The sequence below is a fragment of the Pogona vitticeps genome, chromosome 4 (genome assembly GCF_051106095.1).
Source record: "Pogona vitticeps strain Pit_001003342236 chromosome 4, PviZW2.1, whole genome shotgun sequence".
Classification (NCBI taxonomy): domain Eukaryota; kingdom Metazoa; phylum Chordata; class Lepidosauria; order Squamata; family Agamidae; genus Pogona; species Pogona vitticeps.
The window spans coordinates 95,368,173-95,394,129 of NC_135786.1; the positions used below are offsets into that span (position 1 = coordinate 95,368,173).

The window sequence follows — 25,957 nt, forward strand, 5'->3', positions numbered from 1 at the left end:
GAGAATGTCTCTCTCAGCTTTGATAAGCCACTTGCATGGGATAAGGCAGGAAACATTAAGATTTTCCAGACCACAAAAGCCTGTTTGTTGTAAGTGAGACAAGAAATTGTGCAGATCTGTGTTCGTCTGCCTTAAGGAAACACAGAGCATCAGTTGGAGGAACCAGAGCTAGAGACCCAGTGGGCCCATTAATGAAGAAGGTAAATGAAAATAAGTAAAATACTGTACATTTACCAGGTCAAAGGCCACTAGGGTTTAGCTTGCTCTTCTGAAGGCAGCGCCAGCAGTCAAAACCTTTTGTAAATTGCTAACATCATAAAACGACTATACAATTATCTGTAGACTTGCCTTCTTAGGTTTGGAGAATCTCCTGTTGGCTATACTCTTATGTTCACAAATAATTCTTAGTTGTTTCATTCCTCAGGGTATTCTTTAACACAGGGGTCCGTCTAACAATACTTCTAAATTTAGCATATGGCTATTCATTTTTTAGATGCTATCTTGATCACCGTTATCAAATGAGGCTCTGCTGTGTATACAATATATATTTTGATTCATCACCTTCAATGTTATTTTGTTAAAGTCCAGCTCTTCTGTTGTATCCAAGTGCAAGGACAAAACAAAAAGCAGACTTGATTATTAATACTATTTTATAAAAACACCTTAAATAGTATTTTAACAAAACCACGTGGGCTGAAAAATTGTTGTAGAGAGTGCCATTGGATTTAATAATCTCTTCTAGTGCAAAAAGTAGAACCCAATGCAGGACATAATTTCTTCAATTCACTTTTGTTGCTGCTGTTATGCAGATCATAGTTTTAAAGCTGTCTCACGTTCTTGTCTGTAAGTAGGAAGCAAAATGCATACAGTTAGTCATAATGTTAACACAAAGCTTGTTCAATAACACAAAGCTTATGAAGGGATAAAAAGAGAATATTTGGTACAGAAATGATACTTTTATGCATTCCACTAGTATATGTATGACTTTTATTTTTACTTTTGGGGGCAAAAATGCATAAAGATCCACATAATGAATAAACCAAGCATAGCCTCTCATAAACATAATAAACGTAAATACATTCCAGACTGCCAGACCAGCTTATTGCTTCCATATACCAGAAAGGTCTGAAAAACTAAGCCTGCCAGAGTTTGCAACTGGCAGAAAAATCCAGAAATACCACCACTACGTGAGGATTTTCTTTTCTGGCATGAACTATTTTGGCAGAAACAGGGATAGCTGCTACTGTAAAAACCTCACACAGAGAAACTGCTTTTCAGAGGCTCTTCTTCCACTCAGATACCAATTATGTTACACAGATATATAAACTGGGCTCCAACTAAATGCCCCTTGGGAAAAGGGAAGGTGTAACAGTTGTCCATCATGGGCATTATCTGGTAGCGCTCATCATCAGCTTTTGTTATTGATTTTTTACTTTTGATCTCTTGTCACACGGCTGTGGTGGATGGAGAAGAGTGTCCTCTCTCTTTTAGATCCCAAGCAACTAAAACATTGCTTAATTCAAACATACTTTTATGGACAAATATGGAAACACTGAGGGGCATCCTTGTGTATTAGTAGAATACATATTAGAATGAAGCCTTGGGACTTTAAAAGGTTTTTCACCCGTTTTGTTTTGCTTTGCTTGGTCTTCTTGTATCTACTACAGATTTTGCACAGGAAGATAAAGGCAGATGATGATCAAAACTACACAAGCATCTTGGTCCTTGCTTGTGCTGGACCTGACAACCAATATCATATACATATAAAGAGACCTTCGGGTAGTGTGGGCAGCATATAAGTTAAATAAATAAATAAATAAATAAATAAATAAATAAATAAATAAAGCAAGCAAGCAAGCAAGCAAGCAAGCAAGCAAGCAAGCAAAGAACAGAATGCAGGGTCACTCAAGATACAAAGCAGCTGGTGGGGTAGGTCAATGAGTTAAGCATCTGGCTGCAGAGCTAGAGCTCAGGGGGAACTGAACTGGAGTTCAGTTCCACAATGTGCATCCCAGAAGAGCCAGCTTGGGCAAGCTGCACATTCTGAGGATGCTCCCAGAAGAAGGGAATGGAACAACTTTTATATATAATGCAGTTTGTTATATATTTGGTTGCTTTGTGTGTGTGTGTTGCAATTTTTCAAAAACTTTAAAAACATTTAAGGGAATGATAAGCTACTTTCTACCTAGAAAACCTTGAAAAGTGTCACCATGAGTCAGAACTGACTAGACTGCACACAATTAATAGTATGATTAAGATACAAAGGAAAAGGAGTGTTCTTCTACTGCTAATAGTTCTACAGAAGAGGAATAACTGCACAGAATTTTTCACCCCTGCACAGCAAGCTATCTCAATATGTTCTCTCTTTTGCACAAGTATGAACAGACCTCCTTCCTCTGTGATCTTCCTATCAGTCTTACGAGAGCACCACATGGGGATACATTTGTTCCACATTTGGTTTGGAAGCCTAACCTCAGTGGCAAGACCGTAAACATCAGACATGCAGAAGTAATGAGGATTGCTCAGTTCCTCTAAGAATGTACAAAGTGCTTTTGCATGGAAACTTTTTTTTTCAGTACTGGTAAATGAGCAGCTGAGGTGACATAATCTCACCCACCACTTCAGGCAGGAAGCAATGTGTCACCACACCATCATCCTGGAAAGGATGGCAACCTTTCCAGGTTGGTTCCTTTCCAGGTTGTGGCAGCAGCACCTCGACACAATTCTCCACGGTGCTGCTAGAGAAGGAAGTGATGCGCAACATGGCAAAGTAACCACCCAGAACTCTAAGCCTATTTTTGGAAAAAAAATATGTCTTCGAAAGGTGGTCTCACACCTGAAAGAAATGGGAGGATGTCCAAAGAAAATACAGCACAAAGGATTTCTCTGATCTTCCTTCTATCCACCTTCAGTTTGTTTTGGAGACAGTTTTGGTTTGTTTTACCTTTAAAAAGTGGGCTCTAACTGAATCCGGTTGCTGTGTCACACAGCCTGCCTCTTTATTCTTTAGTAGCAGCATGTGGGGAAGGACATGAAGGTGCCTTCGACTCAAATGGACAGGGACTGGGTGTTTCAGGGAGTGCTTCAGAAACAGTGGCAGCAGTAGCAACAGGCAATATAATATGAAGTATATATATATGTGTGTGTGTGTACATATATATATTTGTGTATATTTTATATATGTACCACATTGCCTCTCTGAGCTTTGTTTCTTACCATAGGTTGAAGTTCTGTGCCATATTCACTATTATGCACTGTTTTCTTATTTTTATGCTTGATCTCTTGTGCAAGCTTGCAGCTCTGATACACAACAGTCTGAAAGGAACAAAGACCAATAGGTCAATAATAGATGAAGATCAATATTCCACTTATCAGACAAAATTTGCTTTCTGATGTTTCAAGAGTTAAGAAAACTTATCTTCTCAACAAAACAAGTAGACTGCTGCTGTGTTGATCCTATAAAACATGCTCTACCAAAGCAACTTCAAATTAACATGACTTAACATTCAAATGTTTGCATTCTTCCATGCTATCAAATGTTCATATTGTGAGGGGACGCTCTGGTTGCCTCCAGAGGGCCACCTGCTTCATCCCCACACCTCTCCAGTGGACTGCCCAGAGACCCTGGCAGCAAGGAAGCCTGAGGACAGGGAAGGCGGGATGGGATGCCCAGGTGGGATCCAAGAAAGTGAGGGCAAAACTGGACCACAACAGAGCCAGCCTTAAAAGAGGAAAAACAGGAAGATGAGAAGCAGTTCATTGCCTCCATTGGGGACAGGGTCAAATAGTTAGTCCAAGATTTGAGGGAAGTCCCCTTCCATCCGTGCCCTGGGGAGAAACTGGCTCTTTCTCCTCCAAGACCCATGGACTAGGAGAAGGGGAACAGGGCATTTCACCTTCTACTGTCACCTGTTTTGTTACCCAAATAAATGCCAGTGATGACAAAAGCTGAGTGTCAGGAGTCTATGCAGCCTACAGTATGATTGAAGAGACCCCTTCACCATCCCTCCCCAAAACAAGAGTGGCAGGTGTTACAGGATACATTTAAAATATGTAACTAAAACTGAAATCTTAAGTACAGTACTGTTATGAGAAAGCCCCATTACGTTTCATGGGGTCCTTTTTGTGCAGGACTAGGCTGCATGTTTTTAATCACAGACATACTTGACAGGACGTTCCTCTGAAACTAAGTGTCATATACTTCCAATTAAACATTTTTTATTAGAGGGTCAGTTCATATATAAATAATTGCAAGAAAACCATATTAAATGTACACTCTGCAAATGAACAATGTCAGACATCAGCTATAAATTCTCTTTCACAGGTTACATGTTTAATGAAAATATAATTAAAGCTAAATTTTATCCAAGTTTACTGTAAAGAATCATGAGATGAGAAGCAAATTATCACAGAAATTTAGGGAGTTCAAGCTCTAAGGTCAACTTTACTGAAAGTCTGACTTGGAGTTTACTTAGTTTCCATGAATGATAATTAGTTAGCAAAAGTAAGCAGTCCCAAAAATTTACAAATGAGTACCACTATTGGAAGCAGACGTATGCTTCACAACACCATGGCAACTATGGCAAATTAAGTTACATATGTTCATAAAAATATAAAATAACAACAACAAGAAACCAGTAGCTCATAAAAGTGGGTTTCTAAATCAGTCAAACCAAATTCGCTAAGCATCAAATGCAAAAAATTTAATTTACTATATTATACACAAATGATGCAGAAATTATATGTCCCATCTACTTAATTGCTCTCTTGAATGAATAGTTCTTCTGTCCTTAGCATAGGAAGTAGGGGAGAGATTAAAGTGGCATTTAAGGTCAGATAATTTGGTACAGTGGGGTCTCTACTTAAGAACGTCCCTACTTAAGAACAATCCAACTTAAGAACAGCTCCATTTGCTAAATTTTGCTTCTACTTGAGAACAGAAATCCAAGATAAGAACAGGAAAAAAAAACTTTCCTGCTCTTTTTTTAACCTTAGGTCATCTTAGGTTAAAAAAAATTTCTCCCCCTAGTGGTAGAGTACGTATTAACCAGCTTTGCATTAGTCCCTATGGGAACTAATGCTTCAATGTACGAACGCACCTCTATATAACAAAAAAACAGCCAGAACGGATTAATTGGTTTTCAGTCCATTCCTATGGGAAATTTTGCTTCAACTTAAGAATGTTTCAACTTAAGAACACCATTCCAAAACGGAATAAGTTCTTAAGTAGAGGTTCCACTGTAGTTTCTATGGACGGAAAAGAGCAGATACGGATTAAATGGTTTTCAATGCATTCCTATGGGAAATGCAGATTCAACATAAGAACTTTTCAACTTGAGAACCACCCTCCAATACGGATTAAGTTCTTAAGTAGAGACCCCACTGTATCTGGTTCGCTACACCATGAACCAAGGTGCAAGGCTAGATAGACTTGAAGCATTTCTTCAAGCAAACTTAAGTTCTGTCTTTGTAGATGCTTACCATTAATTCCTGGTCCATAAAATATGGCTTCTCTGGAGAGCCATCGTTTGTTTCTATGTCAACAGCAAAGCAAAGGAATAAGACATCTAATATTGTCTGAAATACTGATAAAAAGCCGTGTGCCACAAGATAAGCCAAGAAGGCTATCAGCAGCAATGGAACTACCCAAACGTGTAGATCACGGTGATAATTAAATGCCATCAAGCCTCCAAAAACTGTGAAACATACCACAAACACCTGTATGAAAATAAAAGAATATGCTACATTTTAGAGAAATTATTGCAGAGATGTCAATCAACAGAGTGAAGCAACTGGAATAACAATATATGATATGTATATAGACGATACAGTATTACTAACTGATAGTTAGTGGTTTCCAAAGGTTATTCAGTATGGCCAATGTTGTAAATTATGAGCACAGTAGAAAAACTAATGGCAGGCTGATTTAGACCTGACTGTTTTTAATGCACTGTTAGACAATACACTGACATGACTGGACTCTTCACTGGTAACTTATAAAATACTGTTAAATTAATGACAACATTTTACCTTTCCTAGAAAGATGATGAAGTCACAAAAACAGTTGATTGCTATGGTGTCAGGTGGGTTTTTTGATAAAATAAGTACAGCATCTCTTGCTGAGGTACAAAAATTTGTTCCATTTATGAATGTTGCTGTATAGGCATTCTGTAATTTGAATACAATTTTAAAAAATAAAAGAGAATAAAAACAGGAAACATACATCTCAATCCAAACTTAAAGTAAGCACAATTTATTTTTAAATATATTCTAATAAATGTTTACATTTCATTATTCTATAAGAAAGAAATGTCTTGCATAATATTTGAACATAATTTACAAACCTTATGGAATTATCTTCTCAAGTGAAATCATTTTTTAAGTTAAGCTTCTTCAGGATAAATAAAAAACTGAAATAGACCATGTAATTTTACAATGTCGTATCTGACATTCTGAAATCAATGGCCTATGTACCTTAACAGTTACAGAGTTAGACAATGAATGTATACATGAAAAATAAATATGTAAAATGCTTTACAGTTACTTTTTTCACTTGTATTTTGCTTAAGGAAAAAAAGAATTACATCATGCCTGAACTATTTTTAAAGGCATCTCAAGATGACATGTTTGGTCATTTTAGTAGAATGCAAAATTTTGCAAAAAGAATCTGTAGATTTCCAAAGTATCCTTGGGGATGAAAATACATTCTGGCCTGTTTGCAAAAGCCATTAGTATATGCTGAATGGTATCTTTCAAAGTACTTAAGATTTATGTCCTAGAGTTACTTCTCCCTATAGATATGAGAATTATGGAATCTATGAGAAAATCAAGTGAGTGTGCATAATTTATTCATAATTCATAAATTATTTTCACTGTAAAGTGAGAAGAATGAATTGTAGAAATTGAGATCCACCTGCCTATAGTAAATTATAGATCAAAAGCTTGTATATTAATAAAGAATGCAAATGATGAAACCAGTTGTCTTCAAAAGCCTCTGCTACTATTATTTCTGGCTTCAGGGGCAATTCATGTTCAAATACAGATAGGCTGCTTACCTGCAAGTGTAGTTCTTCAAGTGTTCATCTGTGAGTTCACACCAGTGGATAACTTCTGCACCTGCATAGATGCCCTCAGAACATTTCAGAGCCTGCTAATCTATTTGTTCCTACTTTCTCCACTTTGCATTCTTATAGTTCACTTGCATTGTGGTGTTGTTGTCTGTGGCCACTTACACTACTCTGCAGATTATCATTGTTTCAAATTCCTGAAGGCTTTTATGACAGCTAACATCTCAAGATGGTTTATGTGATGTCTTTTCTCCACCTCAGGCCATAGAGTGTGCATTTGATGATTCCAGCAGTGAGACACACATTTGTTGTCATTTGGATACTGAGTTGTGGTTGTTTGAATGGACATCCCATGGATAGGTTTTGAGTTTGTCTACCAAAAAAGTTGTTCTACTAATACTGGTGTCACAACTTACTTTTTCATATTGATCTCTGTTTGCATGTTAAACACCAGATACCATTTTGAAGGAACCTCATCTTCAAGTGGGCATGTTGGATTACTAAATTGCTTATTAAAGACATAAGACCTAGCAACTGTTGAGCTACATATGCTGTTATCAACATATTGGCTTTGAATTTTTCTGCCAATTTGACAATTTTGTGTATTTCATCATAAGGTACATTATGTTATTGTAGACTTCGAATCTAGGATTGCTCCAGCATTTTCAATGACCCTGTTTGGCTTTAAATGTGACTTTTCCAGGTTTATTTGAAGACCAAAATCCCACAGTAGCTGCAAAATGAGAGGGACTTATTTCTATCATCTATGTTCCTATTTTGAGGTATGCCACAACTGGGGCCATACATTTTATGAAGACTCAGAGAACTGTAGAGAGACCAAGAGGGAGCACTTTGAACCGAAATATTCTGAGGCTCATAACAAAACATAGGAAACACTGGTGGTTTGAATGGATGGTAATATGAAAATTGGCATCCTTTAGGTCTATTGCAACAAACCAGTTTCCTGTTTTGAGGAGTGGTGGTATCATTGTCAGAGTAATCATCCTGAACTTCTTGGTGTCTATGTATGAATTTACATATCTCAAGTCCAGAATTGGTCTCAAATCACAATCTTTCTTGGGGAGAGTGAAGTATCAGGAATAAAACACATACCCCATTAACTCCAAGGCTACTTCTTGTTTTGCATTCTTTTTGAAGAATGCTTTTATATCCTCATCCAGGACTTGAGATGGTGTAGGTCTGAAATGTCCTGTTGGAAGGAGGGATGTAATCTCTATTGTACAGCCATATATTATAGATAGGACTCATGCATCGTTGACAATGGTGCACCAAGTATTGATATATGGTGCTAATTGCAGAGTGATGCCTTGCTGATATTAAGGGGAAAGGCTTTGGGCCTAGATATGGAGTCAAAGCTACTGCTTTGAGGTTTTACTGTGGCTCTTTGTGGTACTGGTGGATCTATATCTTTGTTTCTGGGCTGGTTGTCTATAGAACTGTGGAAAAGTTGCTGAAGGATGTCTTTGTCTCCCTGCAGATATCTAAGTGTTGCATATGGGTATGGATGTCTCCAAAAGGGTCTGCACTGTTTCTGTTGAGATTGTGGGTGAAAACCTATCCTCTTAGCTGTTGTTCATTTCTTATATCAGTGTTTCCCAACCTGGGCGGTTGCAACCCCCAAGGGGGTCACAAAGTATTTTCTGGGATGTGTGTGTGTGTCACATGTTACTTTATATGTGTGTAGCCCTTGTTAAATAATTTCTTCCTTGATCTTCTGGAGTGGGATATTAAAGTTAGTGTGTATGGGTATGTACGAGAACTAGGTCCTTTTGGGGAGAAGGAAGCCTCTACTTTCTGAGAAGGGATGACTTTACCTCATTAAAAATGCCTTTTTTATGCAAATGTGACAGGGAGGTTGCAGATTACTTATAAAAGGGGGTCACGGCTCTATAAAACATTTGGGAACTACTGCCTCATATAGATTTTCCATGATGTCATCTGTTTTCTCATTAAACAGATCCCCACTATTAAACAGTAAGTCCTTAGTAGCACCTGAGAGCTAATGTGGCTGACATATTTTTTTAGCAGCACAACTGATTGTATGTCTGGTCAAATTCATCATTGTCTTCTTTATTTTTAAATTTTTTCTTTTGTTCTTGCCTGACACTATAGAAATCTCTCCCACAAGTAGAACTTTAATCTAGACTTCTGGTTTTTAACTGCAACTTTGGTGATCTTTTTTTTAAAAAAACCAGGCCATTCTAATGCCCACCACCCAAACAATAGAGGCACTTCATCAGTGAGGAATATCTTGTTGTTACAGGTGACACACTTCTTGAATGGGTCCGCTAAGGCTGTAAAAGGTGGCAAGGCCTCAATAGGAGAAAACAGGGAAAACGTTTTATTCCCCCTCCCCCAGGGAGAAATAATGATGAAACAATGGACAAAACAAAAGCTAGTCAAAAGGTAAGGTTATCAACAAGCAGTAGGTATCTACGGGAGAAAAAAAAACTACTTAGAGGAAAGGCTTCAGAAACTTCAAAGGTGTTTCCTCAGCAGCAGATGAAAGGGAACTGAGGATTGGTGGGGACGTGCACAGAGGGGAAAGTAGGCATTAACAGATTTTCAGGCTCTGGAATGTTCCGAGGATGCCTGCACACGTGCTGAAAGAATCCATTGTTGTGAATCACAGAGACCAAGAAGAAGTTTAGGATTAACACATGATTCCGGGAACCATAAATGCAGGAAGCTTAAAGAGTGGAAAGAAACACTGCATTCTGCACCCCTTCAAATCCAGTCTTGAGAGCTGGGAGACCTTCTGGAATAGTGTGCAATGGAGTAAGGGAGAGGCAGGACTGGCCAAAAGCAGGCGGGTGTACTGCATGTAACATGCTTCTATCCAGTTGTGCCACTTTTCTCCTTCAGCAGCCCCCTGGCTCCCATCCCCTCCTCCTCTACCAGAAGCTCTCTGAACCCTTAGGAGTAACTTTTGGAGGACACATGGAAGGAGCCAGGAAAGTCCTATTTTGGAAAGCTTTCTGTTACAATAGTGTTCAAGATAAATCCAGCAGCAATATCTATTATGCTTCTATACAAGATCTAATATAACCTGCAAGCATCAGAAGAGTTATCTGTGAATGGACCATAAACACAGTAAAACTCGATATTTTATATCAATCCTGAAGGAATTGGATGCATCTAACACAGTAAGCTTATGTAGCTTATAAATTGCATTCAACAATTAATTTGTTAATCTTTAAAGTATTACAGAACTTTTTGTTTCTGTTATTAAGCTATAGTGACCATGTAATGATTGTAACATGCCTTTATTGAGAAATAATAAACTTGCAGCACCAAAGATCTGCTTCCATAGATTCTTATGGTTAATACAAAGAATGACATGTACAATTCCAGGTAGCACATAAACAAAAGCAACCCAATTAACCTGTACACTTTTGTTGATGCTAATAATTACACTGCCCAACTATTCATTTTAGGGGGTTTCCCCCCTCACACACCAACATGGCTATCACTCTTTTCTTCCCAAATGACAGAAACACTACAGTACATTTTGTTGAATAGTTGCTTATTAGCTTTTTACGAAATTTATATTCAGCTTCAAGCAAGAACCCTTACCACTGATTGTATAGCAAACTGCAACACAACATACATCCCTTAAAATAGTATGTCCATTCATAGCTACAATATGTTAGCAGTACTATTCTGGGGTGCTGACATTTTCCACCTGCAGATATCAGCAGAACATTCAGACCTAAATGCATTTCACACCTTATGTCATATGCACATGATGTTGCTTTTGTCCTACTTCTATAAAACTAACAACCTCTATTGCTGAACCAGCACAACTGGAAAAGTCAACTGAAATGAACAGAGATTTTGGTGATGTTGTATACTGTAAGAAGTAGATTTCTGTCCCTATGATCATTACAGAAAACAGCTGAACAACAAACTGGCAAAAAAGATACACATGGATGCAAATCAGTGCCAGTTCAACTAGAAGATTCTGAGGACAAGAAAGTACAGGAGAAAGCATCTTCATGTAAATCCTGTTTCAAACGAGCTGTCTAATTCTGAAGAGAATCATACACAGAGAATCAAGATTCACCCAACATAAGCATAAGACAACTGAGATTCCATTTCTTTCCCTTGACAAAACTGTACTATTAAGTTGCGTTAATGCAGAAAAATACTTCATCTCCTGAAATATGAGAAATGCCACAATCCAGCCCAGAGGTCAAACACTCATATAAAGTTAAGCAATTAAATAAGTGGACCTTCAGCATAAGAGTGCACTTATTTTATTTTATTTACTTAAAATATTTTACCCTGCCTTTCTCCCTGAAAATGACCCAAGGAGGTTTACAACACTGAGAAACAATATTTGAAGTTGAAAACAATGAGTATACAACAGTGGTTAGTTTCGTTGAAAGATAATATTTAAAGCTAAAGAACAATGAGTAAGGAGGCGTCTTACATCATTAAATGGCAATATTAAAGCTAAGAACAATAAATATTCTTTGGGAAAAAAATGAAAGATACAAATATGGAGAATACAAGGAGTACTAAAAATCCAATCAAAGCAGTAACCCATAACAATCCATCTAAAAATTGCACAATAGGTAGCTAGTTATTGAGGGAAGGCTTGCCTGAAGAGAAAGGTCCTGCTTGCAGAAGAACAGCAAAGATAGAGCCAGTTTGGCCTCCTATGGGAGGGACTTCCAAAGTTTGGGAACAGCAACAGAGAGGTCTTTTTCCTGTGACCCCATCAGACACACCTGTGAAGGTGGTGGGACCAAGAGAAAGGCCTCTCCTGGTGATCTTAACACCTGAACTGGTTCATAATGGGACATACGGTCTTTGAGATAGCTTGGACCCAGGCCATTTAGGGTTTTGTAAATTAAAGCCAGCACTTTAAATTGTGCCCGGAAGGTGATTGGCAGCCATTGGACCTGCTGTAACTGGGAGGTTATCTAATCTCTTTTAACCAGCTCCAATCAGCAATCGGGGTAATGCATTTTGGACCTGCTGAAATTTACTGACACTTTCCATTGGCAGGCTCACATAGAGCACCTTACAGTAATCTGATCCACTCTGATCAGATTCACTTATATTTTTTACTGACATTAATCTTTGGACAGTTCAGTTTTTGCAGATCATGTTTAAGTGCTGTTTTCCAGCCAGTCCCCTAGTCAGAACAACCATCAGTCATACTGATTTGGAGATGCTTGAAGCTGTAGTCCAAAACAGTAATTTGCCCATGCTCTGACCTTTCCCTAATTTGTATCTTTCCCTAATCCATATGTTCAGCCCATTTCCTAGACCAAAGGAACCAATTCACACTGCAGCAAAAACCAGGAAATCAAAAATAACCCTTGAGTCCTTTTAAGGAGAAAGGCAGGGTAAAAATATTTTAAACAAACAAACAAACAAACAAACAAACAAGACCACTGTGGCATTTGCATTACTCTGCTATGTCCCCCTTTATAAGAAATTTGGACTCCTAAGTTTTGATGTCTGGGAACGAAAGCTATATTTCTCACAGATAAAAAAGGAATGGGATTGTTTACATAATTCTAAATAGTACAGCCGGCAAAGAAAGTATTTAGAAAAAAAAACACCCATCCATTTGTACTTCAGAACACTGAACACAGAACATAGAATGAATGTCAAGGGTCTTGGAAAAACTGGCCTGTTAGTTTCATGAGAAAAGTTCTGTGGCACAATTCCAGTCCCTAAAGTTTTCTGCTTGTGAAGAATAATTGCTACTTTGTCTAGCAGCCGAATTTGTCCTTCCATTCTACGATTCTCTATTAAAAACCAGCTCCGTGAAGAGAGGAGTAAGATAGCAAAACAGACTTCTTTCAAGAGAAGCCAAAAACAAGCTGGTCAGCCATTGTAATTTGCTTTTTTGGCTTGCTTATACTTCTAACCTTCCTGGTCTCCATATGAAACCTAGTTGCCTTATGGTGCTATAACTTGCATTGCAGAGCAGTAAGATGAAAGAGCAGTGATGCACAATCTATGGAAAATGGGAACAGATGGAAGCTCTTCCCCACCATAGGGGTAGGACTTCCAAAGGTCCGGGGGCCATACAACTCATACCCCCGGATCGTGGAGGATCACACTCACTCTGGTATCCCAGTGCATATTTATTTATTTGTTGTGGGAGGTAGACCACTACATTTGCACATGACTGAACCAAGATACTGAATATGTTTGATCCTATATATGCGACATTTTAAAATTATGTGCACCAAGGTCTCAATAATTTCTACCTCCCCACAGGCTATCTGAAGTTTCTGTTGTCTGGAGAGAATCAAATAATAACACAGTTAGTGAGTTAGTGGCTAAGTTTTTATTTTCAGATATGAGAACTCACAAAACACTACAGCAAGATTTCATACTATACTATGTATTTATTTTATATATTTATCTTTGTATAATTGGGTCTATGACTGCATAATAAAACTTTACTATTTCTTTGTTTAACTGAAAAAATTCACATCCTATATTGAAAATTTTGTTACTTTAAATTTGGGTGTCTGCATATATGTTAGAGATGGAAAACCTAGCAAAAAATGTAGTCCAAAAGGCCCCAAGGAGATCTTTTGATAATTTTGTCTATAATTCTATGATCACATACTTTTGGGGTGTGTGGGAGTGCTGTGAGGGCCAACAGTGCTTGGGGCCACAACCATTTGTAGTTCACAACTTGTATACTTTTCCCCTTCCTGCTTTGTGGCAATGAAGGACCAGCAGCATAAACATTAATCTCCTTATAGGCATGACACCCACATGTTCAGTCAGAACATGAGCAGAGAGCAGAATTTCACTAGCCCTCTTGATTGACTGGACTAATTAGCTCCTCCTCTCTGGCACCACACATCATGCTATGATTTGCACAAAGGGACTCTTCAGAAATACAGCAGCATGTGCGAAGATATTTTGTGATCAGGAAACCTGACTGGGAAGCACCGGCATGTACAGTGCTATGCAATATGCACAAAGGTATGCTCCCTGCAAATGCTGTTTGTACTGTTACATGCAGATGGCAGGCAGCAAAGCTCATCTTGTAGCAAAGCTACACTATCTCCAGCCAAGAGCACAGGAAGTCAGAGTCAGGTATCACGTAAAATGCTCTGCTAGGGCTACAAAGGCCTCACTTCAAATCTCCACAAGGTTAACCCTGGTTCAGTCTCTTTCAGACTAGCTTACCTCGCAGAGTTGCAAGGACTAACGGGGTGGGGAGAAACTTTGGGTTAACCACCTTGAGATAATGTCTGCTAAAGTGAAGAGGAGAATAAAAAATATTGTGTATGTGCATTATAAGAAAACCACATGTACTGTGCTGTGGAATGGGTGATTGCCAGCTGGCAGTAGCTGAACTAAAACCTGATCTGCAAAAGTAGAATTTTACTATTACTGTAAAAGAAATTCATTGGCTTTTTTCATGTCCTATAAAACTTCAGGCAAGATAATCAACTAGGACAATTGCTATATTATAAGGGAAGATGTGTCCCCATACCTAATTTTCTGAAAATACTCTCTCTCTCTCTCTCTCTCACTCTCACTCACTCACTCACTTTCCAGAGAGTGCCTATTTTGCATAGCATTGTGTGAACACTGGTAGGCCTTTACAGAGCCTCTGATGGCAATTAAAGAGCTTTGTAGCTTTCCTAAACTCCTTAGTTCTTGAGATATAGAAAGCCAAAGCACTTTTCACTTCTAGAATGTGTAGAGATTTTTCTAGTTGATGAATAAAATGCTACAGGCTGATTGATCGGAAATTGAAATGCCACCTCAGATAAGAAGGACACCTCTGGATAAAGAATTGACCTTCTCTTTGTGGAACTGTAGAAAAGATGGAAGTTTCTTTGCCCTTTCTAGCAGAAACGATGGCTGCTAGAAAGGCAATTTTAAAGGTAAATACATGAATATCTGTTATCAACATGGGTTCAAATGGTGCAGAAATTCTGAAAGCAACCAAGATGGTACTGGACATTTATTGTCAGAATGTGTAATTTAGACCCCTTAGAAATCTTCTGAGGACTGGATCAGATAATAAAGCATGTGTGGATGCTCCGTCTGGTTGATGAGCTACTAGGTAAACTCTTCAAGAAGACAGCTGTAGTTGTTTTTGAAGATCCGGGTAACACATCTTTCTGTTCTGACACATTAGGAGGTTTGAGTGAAGTGGCAGTCTGATGAACTCGAAGGACAATAAGTGGAGTGTGACAAACCATGGCTGACATAGCCATCATGATTAGGATGGCAGCTGCTTTGTCCTGTCTGAGTTTGACTAGCACCTGATATAATAGCGGAAATGGTAGGAAAAGATACATTAGTTTCCTTGTCCACTGATGAATAAAGGCATCCCCCTTTGAATAAGGTCCTTGATTTGTTCATGAGCTTAATACAGTGATACCTTGACTTACGAACTTAATCCGTATTGGAATTAAGTTCATACATCAAAAAGTTTGTAAGTCGAGCCAAACTTTTCCATAGGAATGCATTGAAAACCATTTAATCCGTATCTGCTGCTTTTTCTTCGTAGGTAAAGGCGCTGTTCGTAGGTAGAGGCATTAGTTCCCATAGGAACTAATGCAAAGCCGGTTAATCCATACTCTGCCACAATTTTTTTGGTTGTTGTGGGTTTTTTGGAATCTTTGGCCATGTTCTGAAGGTTGCTCTTCCTAACGTTTCACCAGTCTCTGTGGTCAGCATCTTGAATGAATTTTTTTTTTAACCTAAGGTGAACTTAGGTCAAAAAAAAAGGGTAGGAAAGGTTTTTTTCTTTTTCTTTTTGGTTTGTAGGTCGAGGCCTTACCGGCTCCGCTCACAGGTTGAAGCAACTTTTTGCAAATGGAGCCATTCATAACTCGAACTGTTCGCAAGTAGGGACGTTCATAAGTCGAGATACCACTGTACCTGGTATGTGCTGTTCAGGTGAATTGTAAATAGATCTATGCTTGGTTGATCCACAGCTGGTGACGGTTTGCATTCAAGAGACTGCTTTGACAGCTGAGGCAATATGATATCTGATGTCTTCACTTGCTAATAATCTACTGTTATTGAATATTTCTAGCTATGAACCACTCCTGTAAGTCCCCTGCTAGAAAAAGGAGTTGTAGAGAATGAGCTCCACCTTGCTTAGTGTGTTTCCCCAAAAATATTATATTAATTTTTGCTCCAAAAAACGCAGTAGGGCTTATTTTCAGGGGATGCTTTTTTTCATGCACAACAATCTACATTTATTCAAATACAGTCACGTCATCTTCTGGTTGCTGCACGATGGCGGAGGGTAGGGCTTCACCTAACTAGGGTAATTTTTTGAGTAGGGCTTATATTATGAGCACCCTGAAAAATCATACTAGGGCTTATTTTCAGGTTAGGTCTTATTTTCAGGGAAACAGGGTATTTATAGAGTACGTGGTGGTCATATTGCCCATGGCCGCCTATACCACTCTGCCAATTAAGAGGTTTAAAGACTTGGAAAGCTTTGGGTGCAGCAAGTAACTGCAGATAGTTGATGTCTGTGTAGTTTACTTTCTGAGAGAGGCAACAAACCATGTACAGTATTTTGTTGCCATGGCAATGTGTCTCCCATTCCATGAGGCTTGCATCTGTAGTTACCAGTATAGGTGGTTATAGAAGTCTGAACTGAAGAGCTCACACAGTGATCATTTCACAAACACCTTGTACTAGAGTAATAATGTGCATTTTGTTCAGAGGCAAGAGTCTAACATAGCTCCTATATACTGAATTGTTTTTTGTCCAGTTCAATTGGGATTTTTTTTCAAATTTACACAACGACTAAGATTGAATAGAAGCTTTAAGGTGAACTGCAGATTCTTCTGAAGTGTTTGGCATCAATCCACAGCTAGGAGCCAATAGCTGATATATGGGGAAACATTTATACTTCAAATCCACAGGCATGCAGCCACTGGCGCCATGCACTTCGTAAATATTCTGGCTGCTGTTGCTAGGTCAAAATGGAGTACTTTGATTTGCAGATGTTGTTTCCCAGCATGAAATGTAGGAAGCAATGGTGATCAGGTGGGTATATGGAAGTAGGTATCCTTTACATTCAGTATATCGAATACCTCTGGTATTAAGTGTGTGATTTGAATTTTTCTTGTTGGAGAAGAAGAATGAGCTGCACTAATAAGGGATGCACTCCTTAACTCCCCTTCTGAAACAGAAGCAGATACACACTACCTCTTCCTCCGAGGTTTCTTGTCAGAGGAGTTGTACAGCAAGTGTTGCAGATAGTTTCAGTATATCCAGCTGCAGAACCATCGGTGCTATGGCTCATTTTTTTTAGGAGATCATTTGTCTTTTTTCTCCTGTTTCATTGCTTTTCTTTCTTCCCTTTCCTGGCATCAACAGAAGACAGTGCTGTTTTCCTTTACCAAAGCCAACAATGATGCTGTTGGAGCTGCTGACGTCAAGGTTAATTAAATTGAGGCTGTTGGTTTGAGGAGACGAATTAATTCCAAAGCCTGACACTGATTTGAAAGCGCTACAAACTGGAATGCCGACATTAATGCTTCTGTCAGGTGTTTCTGTCAAACCAGAATTGTAGACATTGAAGACTGAGGCTCCTTTGTTGCCAAATCAGCCACTTAAAGAGATTTTTTCCCCACTGCTGAAGTCTGAGTCTAGATTGTTTGTTTCTTAGCACAAATAAAGTGGCAGCAAACGCAGCAACTCTGAGTGGAATGGCCCTCTCCCAGATAGAACAGATGCATTTCAATCCACTTTTCTCTTTGTTTATCCCAGGAGAAAATAATCATTGCTTCTTCTCTATAACTACTTCCCTCTTCCAAAACCGCAGACTTGGAATTCTTCCCCAAACTAGCATATTAGCACAAGCAATCTGATCTTGCCTGATTGTCAGAATTAAGAAGGGCCAGGCATGCTTGGGATTAGAATGGGAAGTCACTAGAGAACACCAGGGATCTCACAGAAAGAACCCTGCCTGAAACCCTGGGAAGTTGCTACCAGTCAGAACTGACACCGCTGAGCGAGGTGGACCAATGTTCAGCGTAAGGTAGCCTCCTACCAACAATGCTGCATTTGTCTAAAGGGTCACTCATACACATTTGAAGAAATTTAATGACAGAGAACAGCCCTCAGGGTTAGCACCTAAAAAGGTAAATTCACAAATCAGAAGATAAGGCAATTGCTTTAATTCAGACAGAATTCAGCAATTCTTATCACACTGATCGTCAAGCATGTTGTTCCTCTTTAATAAGCATGCATCTTCCAATACAATCAGTGTCAGTCCTAGCCCTTTCCTCTGATACTGACACTAGCTATTCATTCATTCATTCATTCATTCATTCATTCATTCATTCATTCATTCATTCCAGAGAATCTATATATTTCTTCCAAACCACCTCGTTCCCATTTTTCCATAAATGTCAATGGTTAGTTTAAAGTAAATTGGTGGCTAGATATGGAAATAAAATCCTGGTTCAACAGCGATAAAAATCAGCATGTTTTCTTAAATCAAGAAGTCGATTTTGATAAAATAATGTTTTTGTCTAATGGAAATTTAATTTTAAAAATCTATAATTACCTATTGGTTAGACAGACAGATAATAAAAACATTGTATGATAAGATGAGCTCAGAATATAGGTTCAGAAATTCCTTTGGTAGAATGGGGAAAACTATGGAAGATTAATATTAGGATCACAAAGTCAATAACACTTAAAGAAAACTTATATTATGTTTTATGTTCCTTATATGTTTTATAGGTGGAACGTAACTCCTGATAAATTGTCTAAAATGTATAAAGTATCTAATATTTGTTGGAAATATAGTGAACAAAGGGGATCTTTCTTCCATATGTGGTGGACGTGTAAGGAATTAAGAAGTTATTGGGGTAGAGTATGAGCATTTATTAAACAATGTTGGTTAATCTTGAGCTGAAACCAGAAACATTTCTACTGCCTATGATTCAACAAAATATGGACAAGCGAAAGAAATTTGTAATGATTCATGTCATTACGGCGGCTAGAATGATATATGCACAAATATGGAAGACGAATAAGATCCCTGATGAAGACCAAATAATAATTAAAGTGTTGAACTGTGCAGAAATGGATAAGATCTCAATATTACTTAAAGAAAATGGACGTGAGGAGGACGTTGAAGAAAGATGGTCAGAATTTTATAAATTCCTAGGTCAACATTATAAGTTAAATTAAAGATCCGCCTTGCATATCAGAAATCAAAAGATGAAAACCTAAAGGTATATAATTGTGTGAAAAGATACAGAATTTTGTTTGAGACTGTTATAATCATACCTTTCTTTTTACCTTTATTGTTGAAACTTAATTTAAAAATTACAAGTAATTTATTTTTAAAAAAATGTCAACTGTTAGTTTGCTCTGAAGTGCTGCTACACAGCAGTGTTAGGGGGAAAAAAAATCACAGCACTGTCTTTTCAGGCTTTAGCTAAATTAGGTACACTGCCCCATCGTTTCAACTGGAAGTGACGTATCTTGTGATGTAGTGTGGAAAGCTGTCTCTCTCCACTGCCCATCTCCTAAAATCACCTTTTTGTTCTTGCCATTTTCCATTCATAATTCTTTTCACCTCCCACAAGCCTATAGTTCCTTCTGCAAGTTCATCTCTGCCTGAGGTGTACTGCTCTTCAGACCTTTATTTGTCTTGCTTCTTGACATGCAAAGAGGAAAGGAAGGAACCTAAGACCAAAAGTGCACTTAGATTTCCACAATAGGAGTTACGGTACCTTTTCCTCATTTGTGCCCATCCTCCTTTTAAAAAAAGTTTAAGAAATTATTAGGAGGTTATGCAGTGGAATAAACACTGCCTTCTCTAAAGCAAAACAAGTATGTTACCTTTCATTGACTTCATCATCTCTTGCAATGACTACCTTCCTAACATTATCTTCTTAGTGCATTATGTGGACATATACTGCACAGTCATGGGTCTTGCTATTACTATTTAATTACTAAAGGTAAGTCATGCTCTTTTTCATTTGCAATACATAAATACTTCCTCTGTGTTAGGGGTTATCTACAGGCAATTTTAAGGCCAAGTAAGGATTTGCAAAGGCTTGTCTCCCAATAGCAACTTGCAGAAATTAAATTGCAAGACTATTAACTGTTAGCTGACATTTATGTACAACCCAGTTAAATGAAAAATCCTTCATGCCAGATAAAATGTAATGGGACTAACAACCAAATAAGAGTAACATCCACAGGCACTACTAGATCAAGAGCCTTACAGCAAAAGTACATTTTATGCAGCTATGTCTAATAGAACTTAAATCTGTTTTATTCCAAAAGGAAATTCTATTTGAATTACTGTAAAGGTAAAGTTCCCCCTTGACATTTAGTCCAGTCATGTCCAACTCTAGGGCATTTATTTATTTATTTATTTATTTATTTCATTTATACCCCGCCTATCTAGTCAATTGTGACCACTCTAGGCATGGTGCTCATCCCCGTCTCCAAGCCGTAGAGCCAGCATTTGTCTGTAGACAGTTTCCGTGGTCATGTGGCCAGCGCAACTAGACACGGAACGCCATTACCTTCCCACCATGGCGGTACCTATTTATCTACTCCCATTTACATGCTTTTGAACTGCTAGTTTGGCAGGAGCTGGGACAACCGACGGGAGCTCACTCCGTCACATGGATTCGATCTTATGACTACTGGTCTTCTGGCCTTGCTGCACAGAGGTTTCTGCAGTTTAACCTGCAGCGCCACCACGTCCCATTTGAATTACTGTAGCTATCGACAAAATCAAGAAAAAGCAGGTGAAATAATCTGACATGTGCTCAGATCTCTCTCACTGAAATCAGTTTCTGAAATCCAGGAGTACCTTAGAATAAGTGTAGACCCATTGAATTAATACTGACTCCTTACTGATTCAAGTGGCCTACTCTAGTTGCAACATACTACTAAATTTCAGCCTATGAGATATACAAAAGCTTGTGTTATGCTCAAAGGCTGGACAGCTCAATGAATTAGGTAGTTCAATTCCCCACTGTGCCTCCAGGGGGACGAGCCAGCCTGTATGGCCTCGGCCAAACTGCATAGTCCCATGGCTGCCACCAGAAGAAGGTAATGGTATACCACTTCCAAGTACTCTCTACCTAGAAGACCTAAAAGTTTGCCACTAACATTTTATCGATAAGAACTTCCATTTTTATTCCAAGATATTCCTTCCAACATTTCAAACATGTATAAATAAATCCATTGGGTATAATATACCTGGTGTAAGTATCTTAAGCTTCTTTCAAGGCACCAGAAACAGCAACAACAGCATTTGAACATGCACCTTGCACATGCATTTTCCTAGGGAGGGAAAGTAATGTTAGTTACTGACACCAGAAAATACTGTATATTTGCAAAGTTCATATTTTATGTTCACATCTTATGATATAATGCTGCTTCTTAGTCTCCTATGTGAGCAAATATTGTGCATGTGAGAACACACATCTGAATTTGAAACACTTGGGAAAGCGTTTATACTTAAAAAAATTTCTTTGAATATCACATCTCCTATTGTATGAAAGCAACCATCAAAGTGTTGCAATGGCATTTTAAGGATAGAAAATGTATGGTAAAGGACAAACTGCAGCAAGTGCTTTGCTCTCTATCATCAGTAAGTTGGTACAAAGCAGATACATGTCTAAATTAGGGTTGCATCAAATACTCTGTTTAGATTTTAGAACAAGAAATGATAAACATAATGAAGAAATTTGGTTTTAGTGCTTCTAGTTCCTTCTAGTTTCTGCTTCATTGTTCCTCCTTGAGAAGGCAAATGAGCAAGACTAGCAAATCAATAAACTATAACTTAGGAAAGACAATAATGCAGTCAATCAGATTTGGCTACAAACCTCAGCTCAGCTGAAGCCAACAGACAGCACATGAAAGCGCAATGGACATAAACAGGGCACATTTTCAAAGGATTGCTGGGGGGGGGGAGCCAGAGCCAGAACATTTTTGACACTACACCAGATAATGAATCATTCTGACTTAGCCCTGTCCTAGATATGCATACTGTTATTTGTTAATAAACTCAAGCAGCAGGAAAGTCTGTCTGAACATCATTCTACCCAAATGAGTTTAGAACCCGACACTGAAATACCTGTCTCCCCAATTCTTCCTCCGTAGTTCAACAGTACACTGCCTTCTATCTTCATAATTTGCTTTTTTTTCTCTAGAAAAAAGGTGCCCTGACATTTACAGTGGCTAATCCACCAGTGATGCAACTCTCTTCACCTAGAGATATGCTGAAGTTGCAGTTTAAGCACGTTTTGGAAACCTTCTAAAAAGCCTTTATCAGAAGATGCTTGTTTGGGCTGATTGACAACAGTTTTGGTCAATTCATTCACGTAGAAGACTTTTAATATTTCGAAGATTGTTTCAGTGGAGTTCAATGACTTTAAACTGTTACCTGCTGTGACCTTTTAGGATGGAGCTCAATGAATTACTGTACATAAAAAACTGTATTTTTTCCTCTTGATCAGTAACTGCTAACTTTTCTACATTTTATTTTATAATGGCTATACTACAGTATTATAAAACAACATGACAATCCTACCTTTTTTTTCAAGATGTCAGAAACAGACAATAGAATTATCCTTGGGACTCTCACTATTGGGATTATAAGGGACCCTTTCACAACTGTTCCCAGATGATAACAAAAAAGAATGGATATGGAAGACAGGACTGGATGACTTGGTGGTTTACTCTTATTTCTAGAATGAAAAATAGTGAAGCATGTAAAACTGCATAGAAGACAAAACATAACAATACTACAGCTGCAGCCCTACATCTCATAATATGGAACCCCTGAACTACGAGTAGTCCTTCATTTATTGATCTGAAACTTAATTAACCCTCATGCACTAAGACGGGTCAGAGTTACATTTTATTTCAGAATCCAAAAGGCATTAGGCTTACAATGTAGGCTTTCTATGACATTGTCACCTACATTTATGCTGTATGCCAGGTACAATTATTTTTAAACACAGACAGCTTGGGCCAAAAAAAAAAAAGTCCTAATAAATCAACTTTGGCATAGAGGTGCCTTTGTCCATGCTAATACAAAATGTTAGGACAAAAAAAGTCAATTTTATTGGATGAATATAAATTTACATTATCATTCATTTTGGGGGGTGGGCAATTTTAAAGAGGCTAAGGACCAATTTTCATATTGGCTGGCATCTCAGAACTGCGCCCCTGAAGATTCCAGGGGGAAAAGGCCACCAAAAAATGGTGGTGCAATCTGCTGCTGAAAATCAGTGGCACAGCCCCTACCCATATTCCTAGCTTCACAGCAATTGTTAAATATTTATTTACATTTTTTTAGTAATTTAAAATTGTTTGTTACTCTACTTTTTGTTTAAAAAATGCTTCTCTATAATTTAATGTCTTAACTGTATGAGGAAGTCTTCAATTTGAGTGTTCCTTGATTCCTCCCATGTTAATTGGAGACTTGTTTGTTATTACCTGTTTCAATGATTAGGGACATTTTAAGCATCAGAAAATTGCAGTTATGTAGTGCTCTGATGCCTAAACAGCATCAAGACATGCTAATAGGAAATACTGTAATAGCAACAATTAACCTGTAAGTAATTATTAAAGGAGGTAAAAAGTCTGACTGAAGACTCCCTTGAATCAATTGAATCAATAAAGGTGCAGAAAAGCAATTTTGAACAAAAAGAAAAGCAATAAACATTGTTAAATTACTAAATATGTTAAAATAGGTTGGCATTTTTCACAGTTTTCCCAAAATCAGTGGTTTTGGGATCCTGGGGAACCCTATACCAAAGGACCCACTGTGCTTATGGGACATGTACTAGCCATATTTTTAAAAAGCATATACAAATCCTTATTATTCTGTAAACAGATGTACAGTATGTTCTTTAATATACTATGGACGCCTCCTTTTGAATACACCCTGGAGCAGTGGTCCCCAACCTTGGGCCTCCAGATGTTCTTGGACTTCAACTCCCAGAAATCCTGGCCAGCAGAGGTGGTGATGAAGGCTTCTGGGAGTTGTAGTCCAAGATCATCTGGAGGCCCAAGGTTGGGGACCACTGCCCTGGAGTACTGCCATATAAATATGGGGCTATGTTATACTCCCAGAGTCTCCTATGATTGCTAGAGCTCTGGGGAATTTTGAGCAGTGTCCACCTCCATAAATCCAGTTATGTCTTTTCGAGGATATAGGAGAATTCCTTTCGAGCACCCAGGTGTGCCATGCCCAGGAAAAAGAATACAGAAATGCCCATGCACTAGAGGCCATCATATGTACACAGATAAGGGCAAAAGATAATAAAAGACCTACAGGGAAAGCTGCTGTGAAATCTGATATACATAATATCTGATTCAGTTAATCTCTTGTTCTTGCACTAATCAAATTTATGTATGTTTGCCATTTCCTTATAAATTCTACTTCTGTTTCTCATCAATAGAAGATTAAAGGACAGTATTTGTCTCCCCAAGGTACAAAACTGGTCTGAAGCATTCCTAGGCTGCACTGCTCAGGACTGAGTGTAACGTTTTAGTAGTCAATGTTTGAAAAAAGAAAAGAAAAAAAACTGTAAAGTTCTGTGAACTTGCATTTAAATCTGTGCTTTACAGAAAGTAGAGAATTCTCTCATGACAATGCTTCTTGACCAATGAGTACTGAAGCTCCCACTAATTTTAATTCAGAATTTGCCTCAGGAACAAACGAGTAAGAATTAAACTGTTCACTCTTTATAAGTAATCCTTCAAGTGTTTTCTGCTATGACCTTTTAAAATGGGAGCAGCTGTGCAAGAGAACAAGAACAGAGAGGTGAAGTAAGAAACAGACGTTCTGCAAACATACTTTGATTAAGGCTCCACTCACTAGGAATTTAAATAGATGTAGGCACATCAGTCTAGCTTCTGCAGTAACACAATCCTTTCAATCCTGCCATAGTAATAGCTATGCTACAGTTATAAGGCAATCTTTATATAGGCCTTCACCACAGTATTTTGAATAGGAAATGCCAGAAAAAATGGTATGCATACATTTCAGTTCTTCAAGTCAGGGGAACAGTTTTGGGTGAGTACTGAATTTCTATGTAAAACAAGAATGTTGACATACTTTCCAAGAAACATCATTCTAGTATGTCTGAATTAAATTTCTCCCCTTCAGTTTGAATTTAATTTAATGAAAATGTTTCTTCATAACATTTTCATGTAAAAAATTTGTCACACCTGAGGGAAATACAACTGCAAAAGCAAGTACTGTGGTGCCTCGTACAACGAGTGCCCCGTTTAACCATGAATTCGCATAGCGATGGCATTTTTGCCATCGCTTTTGCGATCGTATAACGATGTTGCCTATGGGGAAAAATCGCTTTGCGATGTTTTCCCCATAGGCACCATTTTCCCCCAGCTGAGCGCTGGGATTCCCCTTCCCCGCGGCCAGTTTCCCCGGCCATGGTCGGACTCTCAGGAGTCCGACCATGCATGGGGTAGCCTGCCGCGGGTCGGATCCAAGCCGCGGGGAGAGGGTGGGGGGATCCGGATGGATCCCACCACCCTCCCCCCGCGGCCTGAGGAGGGTGGGAGCCATGGCCGGACCCCCGCGGCCTGAGGAGGGTGGGAGGCATGGCTGGACTCTTTGGCAGCCACCGCGGCTCGGATCCGAGCCGCGGCGGCTGCCGAAGAGTCCGGCCATGCCTCCCACCCCCACCCCCACCTCCTGCGGCTTGAGAAGGGTGGGAGGCATGGCCGGACTCCTCGGCAGGCACCGCAGCTCCGATCCGATCCGAGCCGCGGTGCCTGCCAAGGAGTCCGGCCATGCCTCCCACCCCCCCACCTCCTGCGGCTTGAGAAGGGTGGGAGGCATGGCCGGACTCCTCGGCAGGCACCGCGGCTCG

At 38.8% G+C, this 25,957-nt stretch overlaps 1 protein-coding gene across 4 annotated transcripts in view; it reads right to left on the reverse strand.

Moving 5' to 3' along the window:
- Positions 1–632: 632 nt before the first annotated feature.
- The window catches only part of SLC44A3 (solute carrier family 44 member 3), a 72,664-nt gene continuing 47,339 nt past the window's right edge, over positions 633–25,957 (reverse strand). For all 4 annotated transcript variants that reach the window (XM_072997967.2, XM_072997969.2, XM_072997966.2 and 1 more), the window contains 6 exons: positions 22,639–22,795; positions 21,303–21,386; positions 6,031–6,168; positions 5,482–5,718; positions 3,217–3,315; positions 633–841 (listed from right to left, as the gene is read on the reverse strand). In XM_072997967.2, coding sequence (XP_072854068.2) covers positions 830–841; positions 3,217–3,315; positions 5,482–5,718; positions 6,031–6,168; positions 21,303–21,386; positions 22,639–22,795 — 727 coding nt within the window. In that variant the 3' untranslated portion in view covers positions 633–829. The remainder of the gene's footprint in view (positions 842–3,216; positions 3,316–5,481; positions 5,719–6,030; positions 6,169–21,302; positions 21,387–22,638; positions 22,796–25,957) is intronic.